At 38.7% G+C, this 11487-nt stretch overlaps 1 protein-coding gene across 1 annotated transcript in view; it reads right to left on the minus strand.

The window, feature by feature from the left end:
• Positions 1 to 637: 637 nt before the first annotated feature.
• PLCG2 (phospholipase C gamma 2) overlaps positions 638 to 11487 on the minus strand; it is a 64678-nt gene continuing 53828 nt past the window's right edge. Inside the window, exons 28-33 of the mRNA XM_074582838.1 lie at positions 11265 to 11410; positions 10089 to 10203; positions 8669 to 8836; positions 7956 to 8044; positions 4318 to 4502; positions 638 to 3555 (exon numbers count right to left, since the gene is read on the minus strand). Of these exons, the coding sequence (XP_074438939.1) occupies positions 3513 to 3555; positions 4318 to 4502; positions 7956 to 8044; positions 8669 to 8836; positions 10089 to 10203; positions 11265 to 11410 (746 nt within the window). The 3' untranslated portion in view covers positions 638 to 3512. The remainder of the gene's footprint in view (positions 3556 to 4317; positions 4503 to 7955; positions 8045 to 8668; positions 8837 to 10088; positions 10204 to 11264; positions 11411 to 11487) is intronic.

Consider the following 11487-nt stretch of genomic DNA (forward strand, 5'->3'; position numbering starts at 1 on the left):
AAGACCTAGGCTGCAGGCACCTCATGTTGATTCCTGCTCAATATGTATATAATTTTTATCAAAAGACTGAGAAAAGTTTTGTTCCCAAGACTCCCAACAATTAAAAAAAACCACAACACAAAGACAGCGCGCAGTGACCCCGCAGCACTTCTGCCCACGCAATCAAGGAGACCTTACAGCCAGAAGTAACGCTGGTATAATTTTATGGTGAACATCAAGATTACTGAGCTTCCAAAGTACTACAAACTCATCTTTGACTTGTTCAGACTTTGTTGTTTGAATTGATCCAAATCTGATGCCAACTAGGCCTGAAGGTTGTATCTACCTATCACTGAAAAAGGTCGGTTTGGAGTTGCAAGTTAAACGTGATCTTTGGCCTTTTTCTTCTGCCCTGCTTGTTTGCAGCCAGGTGAAGTGCAACAATAACCATGTCTACGGAAACAATCAATAAGTCAGTTCATCTTAAAAACACAGGAATGCCCTTCCTCCAACCTCCAGCAGAACCACACCGTAACACACCAGCAGACCACTTTTCAATACAAACTCACTCATACTGCCTCAAGTGACTGGCAAAATTCATGAAATTCAACGAGCAATGCTTAAACAAAGAAGCATCTGGCATCATTCACATCACTGCTGAGATATCAAAAATTATTTATTAAAAATAAGTTATTTTAAGGATTTAAAACAGTTTCTATAAGAATACAACAATTTAACAGATATTGTTAACTTCAAAAATTTAGAAATTTTTTTCCTCCTGAATTATAAAATTAGCACGCACATCCAAACCTACTTTCATATTAAAACAGCTGCAACTGTGAAAAAGTTGCTACAGAGTCTGCCCTGACAAAGAATGGAGAGGTGAGATTTCGGAGTTAAAACACAGAACGCAAGGAACAAGAGCAGAGTCAGTACATAGCCTTGCCCATCGCAAGTCAACAAAACAGTCAATGCAGTATTTTCCTTCTGAATACAGTGTAACGTTATACTCTGGGGAAAAGTCTTACTGTAAAATTAAATGCATTTTCATAAATACAGCAGGAGTGCCTCATAACTTTTGACATCACATGTGTGTGGGGAACGCACACGGGACTTTTCAAAGGACTATAAAATGTGCTAATTCTTAAATATTTGCACAGCAGCAGCACAAGGAACTCCTGTGTTCATCACACAATGGCTATTCTGTGTCAGGAATATACATACCAATCAAAGAACCCAGGACAAATGGACAATTTGGTTATGTCTGCTCTGGAACTGAGCTTAAAAAAAAAAAAAAAAAAGAAAACCCCACCACAGCAAGAGCCTCGAGCTCTAGGGTTTGATCTCCCTAAGCCCTAGCATCTTGTGGTCCCCTATTTTTTTGTGATCAGTCCAAACCTAGCTGGTATTCAGCTGCCTATAAATCCTGTCCCACCTGTAACAGCAGCCTCAGGACCTTCCCGACAAGGCTTTGGGCCACCTTGCCTGATCACCACTGACAACACTGTGTTCGCACAACATTAAATGGGAAACATGGAGGCTGCTGAATGAAATATATCACACTGGGACCGATCCTAAGACAAACTAACTGCATCCTGGAACATGCTACAAAATGCATGCACGCCAAAGCTGTCCGTCATCCCCCGCCGAGGGACAGGAACTGCATCACCTCATTACACCTGGGTAGTGCAGATAAGCCCAGCTTTATACAGCAGTCCAAGTTGCAGCTCGGCCTCCCAAATCCACAGCTGATGTGATTTTTTCTTTATTTGAGGGAGGTTTGCACCCATCTAATCCTTGAACAGGTCAATCACAACCGCGTACTGAAGAGATTTCAGGCAGGAGGAAGAAAAGCAGATAATTGCCTTTAACTTTGCTCTCTTCTCTTTTTCAGTTGGGTGATTAGTAATTAATTTCTGTATAATAAAAAATTTACAGAAGCCACCCCATTGTGGGACATCCTATTATAGCACTTTCATCTCTGAGACAAGATTGTCTTTACAGAATAACTAAAACCTCAAGGGGGTTCCTCAAGCCATCATCTGTGAATGCACAATGGCATCAATTAAGTGCCTCTTGAAACAACAGAAGTCATAGCGTGGGGAGCGAGAGAAACTGAAAATTGCTGAGGCAGCTTCATCAGGCCATGAATCCCAAATCCATGCAAGTTTTCTGTGATCAGAAATACAGCACTATGTATGCAGTCTTTTATGCCTCAGGCAGTCACTGAGACAGAAAAACTTAGCTCCTCTGCACACATTTGAAAGTTTAAGTCAAGCATACAGACAGCAAAACTCCACCCACGTAGAGACAAAGCAACTAGGAATTTGATCGTAACAACATAATGCTCGCACAAAGAACCAACACATACACAAATTATGACAACTGGTGTTAAATACGCCATTGAAGGACTTTGGTTCTGCTCTAGCAGGAAAACACACTTGCTAATTTAACAAGTTTTCTCATCCGTAGCTCCACTTGATTAAAGGCGTAAGAATGATGTACCTCTGTATTTGTGCCTACTATCATTCTTGGATTAGATACATTTTGGGAAAACAGTCTACATTTACAGAACACTACCATTTGACACTATCATCTAAGTAGGATTGCAAGATTAAAAATGGACAGTTCATTAAAAAATTCATTTCTAAGCACATTAGCAGCTAAAAGGATTTGCAAAATGATACTATACCAGAGTAAATGCTTTTTAGAATTTGAAATACTTTTCCCTTCCACAAACAACCAGATATTTCCTACTGCGTATCTTAAAACTTCCTTCTGGTGCCTCGAGGCCGTGAACATAGGTTCACAGGGGTTACGAATACAGGTTCACACATCATTCCTTTCTTAAACCTTTACAGAGAGTTCAACAGGAGAAACACAACTACAGTCAGAGAGGATATTTGGTTTCAACAAAATTAACATATTATCTAATTCTCAAAAATGTAACAGAAAACTTTTAACAAGGGACGATGCGGTATGAGCTATCAGCTGCCCAAAATATTTTGTACGGTATCAGAAGTACAGTCTGCTGCCTTGGGCACTGTAACATACATGACGTGACAATGCTGGTGTAGAAGTGCTTTTATAGCATTTAATAAATTAAAAACTCACTACCAGTTAATCTTAAGGAGTCAGGTTGTTAAAGTGGTGTGATTCCATGCATGCAAATTGTTGTGAATGTCTTATCTATAGCCTGCGTACACAAATACAGTAGCTGATTTATACTTGTACTTCAGGTATTGATAATAAGAAGTGAGGTCTATCCAACTACATGCCCTCAAATTTTAAAAATCTGGAATACACAGAGGGTCTGGCCTGCACAGAGGGTACACTTTGTACAGCATATAAATTATTAGGAATTAAAACAGTTTTTCTTATAAGAAGAAATTACTAAGGAAACCCATCTTTCCTCCTCCTCCTCTTCTTCCAGTCATTCAGTCTGATGAGACCGTCATTGGGTAGGATGACCAGGATAAATTAGTATCTCTTCCTGAATTGCACCATAAAGCACGCATCAGAGAACGATTGCTTTAAGAGTAGAATTTGCTGTTACTGACTTTCTTCTCCTTTAATCTTAAGGGAAAAGAAAAGGAAAAAGTCAAGTCTACTAGGAATTCCTCAGAGGAAAACAGTCTACCAAGCTGAATTTACTTAGATACAAACAGCGAACAATGCAATTTTTTTTTCCTCAATAAATGTGAGTAAACCAGTAATTCATAAAAAAGGGTAAAAATATTTAAAGAATAGTCTTCCTCCCATCCCACCTTGAGATCTACTCAAAACTTCCTCCTGGCGCATGAAGCCTCTGTCTCCCTCCCTCACACCCAGCCCAAAGGTGGCAGCAAAGGAGAAAGATCCTTCCCCTAGACTTTGGATAATGCTCTGACACTTAACTGACAATTCTATGCTGTTACAACTCAATACTGGTTTTATATTTTGTGGTTTGTGTATCTGGAAGCATGTTCTGTTCCCACATATCTAATATGCTAATGACATTTCCAGGGACATAACTTTGATAGTGTAAGAAGGAGTGAGGCGGTTTATTTATTTGGCTGTATATACTTCCAGGCTTTCCTCCTGGAAAGCAGGAGAAGAGAGGAATATAAACTCACAGGATTATACTGTGATCACTGAAACTGAGATTTCACTGAGCAGACATTTCACAGCATCTGCTGGCCTCTAGCGGCTTGCAGCCCAGCCTTGCTTCACTGACGCCCTTCCTTGCTTCAGGTACGCTCACTTTTTAGATGCTCGTTTTGATAAATCTGAGATTTCCTTACCATAAATCATGTCTAGATAGAGCTGCCTTGGAAAGGAGAATGATTATCAACCCACCTTCGGTTGCATGTCTCTTGATATATCTGTAGTTTGTGCTCATTCACATTGAATTCTTTTAATATAGCATCTCTGTTAGGATTCCTTAAATTCATATGGGTGTCATAAAGGAACAGCTGGTTATTAAGCTCCTCCTGGCGCTTCCGAAGTTGCCGACATGAGGAATAAAGCTCTTCTTCACTTTCCTGCAAAAGAATATTGGAAATCAATGTAACCTGTAAAACACATACACAAAGTGACACAGAATCAACATAGTTTGGGGGATTATTTTGTTCTCCTGAACACATTCCATTAGTTTTATATAGAATGTTTTATAAAATTAGTTTTATAAGATGTTTCTGGAATGTTTATGGAAACAAACTAACTAAGCAAGCCATACCCTTTAATGGGCATCAGGGACATTCCAGCACAATGTCTGTATCTAAAGACTTCTATTGGAATATTTTTCCCTAATAAAACCTGGCAGTCTGTTGAGGAAAAGACAGCAAATGGTTTATCATAGTGGGATATCAGATCACAACAGTTTTAAAAATACTTTTAAAAAGCAGTTTAATTTTTGACTGTTCCATCATATTTGTGTGTTACGCTACATACTACCTGTCCTGGTGCTTCCCTCTTGAAATCTAGACAAAAGGTGGAAATACTGGCTAGTAAATAGGACCCCGAAAAGCGGCAAGTACTCAGGTGATCAAGAAAGGGCAGATCCTGGGTTTCTCTGGAGTTGCGGCAATTCAATACTTGCAGACGAACTGACTAAGTATTTGAAGAATAATTTGCAGCAGTCTAAGTTTCTGCTGTTGGTATGCGGCCCACAGTAGAAATTCTCAAAATACTCCACAAGCATAAAATAATCATCATGATTCCCTTTATGACTCCAAATTATTTTAACTACTTCAAAACTTTGGATGCAAAAGCTGCCTCCTTTATAGAGTTACTAGTGAAGAACAGTACTGGCAGGACTGAAGTCTTAATTTTCACTTCAGCAGCAAAACAAGATACTCATCCTACAAGAAATGACATGCAATCAATAAATGTAATAAATCTAAACATTTTCAGAGGCGGCATACTAATAAGAATGCCTCTTTCTGCACTCAGTCCAGATCTAGGAAAACTGACAGGTTAGCAACATACAAAAGGGGCTTCAGTTACAGCATCAAGATACTTCCCTAAACCTTTTCCCTCCTGAAACATGTTCCTACAGCTCCCAGGTATGGGCTGAAGCAGCTGAAACGGCCTCAGTGCTATGCTACTGACTGAGTTTTAAAAAGTAGTTTTTTTCTTTTATTTGCCTTTTTTTTTTTTTTTAAAGGGGGAAGGAAACTTTGCATTCCCAAATCACAAAGGGAAAAGCAGACTGCCAATTACCAATTTGCAGGTGTAATCATCAAGATGCAATCTGTACTACTATTTGTTCTTGTAAATAAAGGTATCCACAAAGCTAGACTTTAAAACCCCATTTAAGAATGTCCACTTCAGTCTTTATGTTAAAAACATATACAACATTAAGGCTGACTGTAATCAGAAAATGCTGAAGGGATACACACACTTTCTGAAGCAAGTAAATCAATTTTCAAGCAAATAAGACATGCTTCTAAATGTAACAACAACCTCAGTATAATACCATTTCTACAACATCAAGAAAACCTGTTAACTTCAACAGGAACTGCGTAAGGCCCCACGTAATCATTCACAAACATGCATGCTTATATCTACAGTATTCTTGGTTCTCTATTCCTGAGAAATTCCACAGCCATCTGTAATTCCCCTTTATAATTCTGTATTTTATCTCCAAGAGTAGGCAGATGGGCTCTGTATATAAACAGGCCTGTTATTAAATTCTATGATTTTATGGAGGGTCATCATTTAAAAGAAAAGGGCAAAAGAACAGATGGAGACAGCCTTGATCTTTTCTGATGCTTCTTGAATGATCTGGCAGAAGTTCTACAAGTTGATTAACCATGGCAAGTCTTGGTCTGTTGCAGACTGCCAAACAAAAGGAAAAAATTTTGAAACTTCTCCTGCCACTGCATTACCACCCAGAGACATCAGACATTGTAAAAACACAGAGCTGTGCTGCATCTTCATTTGGCTTAACAAGCAGAAGGGGCTTCAAGAGTGCGAAATGTGCTACTGTCAAAGGACTCTGTGCTGACAGATTGGGAGACATACTGCTGCTATGAACAACACTTTAAGAGCTGCTCCTGCCCCAGGCAGATAATGATCTGAATTTCTGAAGAGAAACCACGGCAGGAGGAATTCGCAATATATCTACAAGTGATGCCCATGCTCAATGTATTAGGCAATGGTGAGTTGCTGCCAGTTTTCTCAAAGGCAGCAAGCCAAAAAAAAGCAGTTTAGCAGGCCTCCTCTATCAGACTTGCGTCCATGAAATACGAACCTTTTAAACGTTACCGTCAAAGGACACAGGTCTCTTGTTTAGATACAGACACACACACTCCTGGTCTCAGCTCCTAGCCCTCTTCTGCTCTCATGACTCTGCTAGCCGAGAGAAGGAAGCTACCATGGCTGCCAAACACCATCATTACACACAGTCATTTTATATCATGTGTTATAAGGTGGCTTTGTAAAAATTTGACAAAGGATGTTTGGCAAAGGCTGCCACCACTTTGCGAGGAAGAATGTTACTGAATTCAGTAATTTCCATTTCAGTGCATGCAACTGCAGGCACAAATCCCCCCAGAGACATAATGACTTACCGTTAGCAGAAGTTGGTGTTTTAATCAGGAAAAATAATGTACACTGGTGTGAACTGCAGAGTAAGCCTGACTGGTTGTAAAAGACTATAAATAAGAAGTTGGACTTTTTTTTTTTTTCTTTGAATCTGAAGGGTACTGGAAAGCACCATGAAATACCCACTTCCCAGAAGCATCTTTAAACTTTCATCACATGGTCTCTACACCAGTGGATTTAAATTACATAAAATATCATTGAAACAGAGAGAGAGTCTGAGAATAATCCTTCCTCAAATCAACATATGTAGCAGCACCTTTGGAACACCAACAAATGCTGTTCACAGATCAGCCACTTTAATGCCTGACTTCATGAGCAAGGATGCATCGTTATTTTTTCCCCTGTATGTTTAAAAACACTAGTATTTCAATTAGGCGTTTTAGAGGGGCTTAAAAGATGAAGATTAGCACTTCTGTGGGAACCAGAATGTGTCTTCCACCTGGTGGGCTGTTTATTTTAACAAAATACTGGGAGAAATGACTGTCTTTTCTTCCTAAACTGTTTTGTGTTGTTTTGTTTTTTTTTTTTATGTAGGACCTTTAAAAAAACCCCGATTATTCTACAAAGTTAAAGCTTAATTTAGCTAGCTTTGTATGGCATCAGTCAATTAACGAGGGAAAAGAATGACCATGCTGTTACAGCAAAAACTAGCGGAGGCAATGAGGCTTTGTTAGTGCATTACTACTTTTAAGAACTACGTAATCTGTCCACCCAGAGGGAGAGTAACTCAATTTGCATTATTGGTCTTCCCCAGTACCTACAGAAGAAATGCCTGACAATAGCAGATCAGACACCGAACAGAAAACTAAATCCTCGTTTCCTGATTTCCACAAAGAATTGATAATATACACTCTGAAGTGCACAAAAAAAACCCCAGTGGTTCTCACCAGAACTTGTTGCATTTCACAGTGAACCAGAAGTGAGGCCAGCTCTATATCTTCACTATAGCCATTCTTGAGAGGAACAGATCTAAAACCTGGTAGGGGAAAACATACAAAAAAGGACAATTAGAGTCAAGGCAAAGGGTTATTTGCAGTCACAAAAATGGTGCATAGAGTCCTGAGATCTAACAGATCCTTCATTGCTCAAATGCTCCACTGCTGAGAGCAGGCTTTGCTATGACAATTCTGGGGAAGCAAAAGGTAAGAATGGCAGAACTGAGAAACATGCAAGTTCACGTACTCTTGAAAACTAAAGCCAGAAACAGAGGAAAGCAGAAAGACACATTCACATCTAAGGTAATGAAAAAAACAAATGCACTGACACCACAACAGAAAAAGAATCTTCCCTGATTTTACTCAGAGCGCATCACCCTGTTGCTGAAGTGGAACATGTAGTAAAGACAGTGCAAGTTATTCTACATAATGCTTTCCTATCTCAATTGTAAAAAATAAGAACTTTCAAGAGGGTGAGAGGATTATTTTAAATACTTATATGCTACACACCCAGTATCATACTAAACAATGGATTAAAGGAACTTGGATCAAAAGAGCACTTGTCCTTTGGCACGTTGTAGCTGCTACTGAGAGAAAAGTCATAATACAACAACGCTGAAGAGCATCTTTCTGACTTAGACCCTCATCATACCCACTGATCTTACCTGATTTGATTCCTTTGATGGGGAAAGTGGCATGTGCTAAGAAATTGGGATCACTGAACATATCTTCCTCATAAACAACAAAGCGCAGAAACGCTAGATTTGGATCATAAATTTCAAATTTCACTTGCTCCGGACAGGGTGCCCAAACTGGATTAAGGCCATTGTCATCTGTAATGAAAAGGAAACATTTGCAGCATGAAGCAATAATTTCACTTCATTCACATATGAGTATGGATCCCAGGACATTTTCTGGGGATAAAAAGGCCAAAAAATCCTATTTACCATCTGTCTCCTGTTGTAACCTTGCTTCAGAAGGTTTGTATTTGTTTATTTATGGGGGGAGATAGGAGGAAACTTGGCAGGGATGGAAATCCCTGAAGAAAAGCTATTATTTGTATTTAAACATATAAAGCCTACTTGGCCACATATTTGTAAAACAAAGCTAATTCATTGCTCATATTCATGAGCCTCATGCTCCATAGGACAGTAAAACATGAAAAGCACTGGGAAGACTAATGTACAATTCTTAAAGTCGTTTATGGAAGACCAAGTAATTTGGTATGCGTGCCACAGCCAGGAATTTCGCTCCATAAAGTCTTGGTCACTTCCCACAAAAAGTTAAAATCATAATCCTCTTCTCTGAAGTACTGAAGAGCCATGATGCACATTCTGCTCCTGATTCTGTGCTTATCTTCCACCAGTATCAGTGGTTTGGATAATTGGAACAAAAGCCTCTTGCCTACTAGAGGAACACTGACGGATCCAGAAATATTAAATGGTGAAATATTAAGGGGCTGGGATGTTGCCCCATTTTGCTACACTTAAATTAAACTCACATACACACAAACAGACACGCACACAAATACACAGCCCTTATCCAGAACTCACAAGAAGCGAGTTTTGATCAAACCCCTATCGCACTGCAAGTTCTACTACTTTACAGCCATATATGCCCATGCCACCTCCAAGGGGATGCCAGTCTTATAACCAAAGTTTGAATAAACACAGTCTGGACCTCACAGTAGTAATTCCCCATTTGGGCCAGACTTTTGGGAACTGACTAGCGCTGTTGGAGGCCCTTTCAAGACAGCAGTTTTTTAAAATATGCTAATACACAAACTTATGGATAGGCAAAAGCATAACAGAATTGTGACTTTTTTTTTTTTAAACTGCAACAGTACTTTTTTTTCCCCAAATTTTATATACAGTCAAGTTTATCAAATTAACTGACCCTGAGGCAAGCAAAAGAATAATATTGTATGACGCACCAGTCCAGAGCAACAGTTAACTTATTCCTCCCTATATAGGTTGCTGGCCAATTACAGACAACATAAATTCATGGTCATCCTCTACTCGTTTTACTTAAGCACACTGGAAGTATAACCATACCTCTACAACACAGAAAACCACAGATACTCACTCACAACTGTTGTCTTGAATTTGTTGTTATCATATTCAGCCCCACAAATTTCTACCTCTACAAAAGGACAAGCGATGCTTCTACCAAGTTTAGGGAGATGACGAGCACCTAAAACCTGCAAAAGCAATTGTAAATTATAACCACCTCCAAAGGAAGCTTGGCAGCATTATTTCTGTACAGAAGGTAGCCTACAGAACTAGAGAGGGGACAAAAATCCAGAAAAACATGCAAAAATACACACTCCCTCTCTTGAATATGTTTGCATGTATTAAACATACTATCTGTGCCACCAATAATGTCTTCCATTGTTTGGGCAACCCAATGGTTTTCATTGTAAGATACTGTATCTGACATTCGTTACACACAGTCTACAGTTCCAGAGCAGGCCTGTAACATAAGTTTTGTTATCTTTCCCCAGTCTTTATTACATATCTATTTTAAGATATTCCTGCTTTACATTATTCACAGCCCCAGTTTACCTCTTCTGTAAACTGTGGTGAAAAGCAGTTAACGTGTTTCTTCTTTCTCAGAAAACATATTTGTAAAGGCCGTCTCTTGCTGGATAGCAACTGAGAACAGAGGCAAGTTCAATTCTTGCTTGGCACCAAAAGATAACATGGCATAATTCTCAAATAATAAACTCATCTCTCCACGAAAAATGAGAATGACATTCTGATTAAGTCACAGTGTATAAATATGATGAACGGGGGGAACAGCTTATTTTTTCTGCTTAGTTTCTATATTTCGTTATAAATATCTTTCTTCCACACTGGAAATCTCTGAACTAGTTAGTCTGCTGCTAACCAACCTCCAAAAGGACCCTTCTATTGAGAAGTCATTGGATTGAAAATGCAAGTTAACTCATTTAGAATTTTTATTAGCAATTATACAAAATTATCTCAGGATTGTGTTTTCAGTCCTACAGCATGTGCTTCATTAGCATGATAAAGATATATATATATATCTTTTTATATATATATATATCTCTATATAAAGATAAAGATATATATTTCTCTTCAGGCACCAGTGGAATTAGTTTTATTCTCAAACACACTGACATTTAAAAACAGTATTTTGACAATCTGTCAGATCTTGCTCTAAAACATAATAGCTTTATTTTTAGTTTTACAGATATTTATGGCTTGTAAAAAAACATAATTTACAAAAGAGATTTACCCTCACTGTCATAATCATCTGCAATTTCCTCTTCGCATCATTTGGCATTGGGTCATATTCTTCATTTCGCATGCTTTCTGGCTGCAGAACATAGCCAGTGCGTCCATTAAGTGAAAACAAGGCATGGTTCAATTGCATGTATTTATCTAGGGAGAGAGTTAAACAGTCATAACAGAAGATCTCCATTTGAATAAAGCAAAGTACCAGACTAATGGCTCCTCTC

The sequence above is a fragment of the Larus michahellis genome, chromosome 4, assembly GCF_964199755.1.
Source record: "Larus michahellis chromosome 4, bLarMic1.1, whole genome shotgun sequence".
NCBI lineage: Eukaryota > Metazoa > Chordata > Aves > Charadriiformes > Laridae > Larus > Larus michahellis.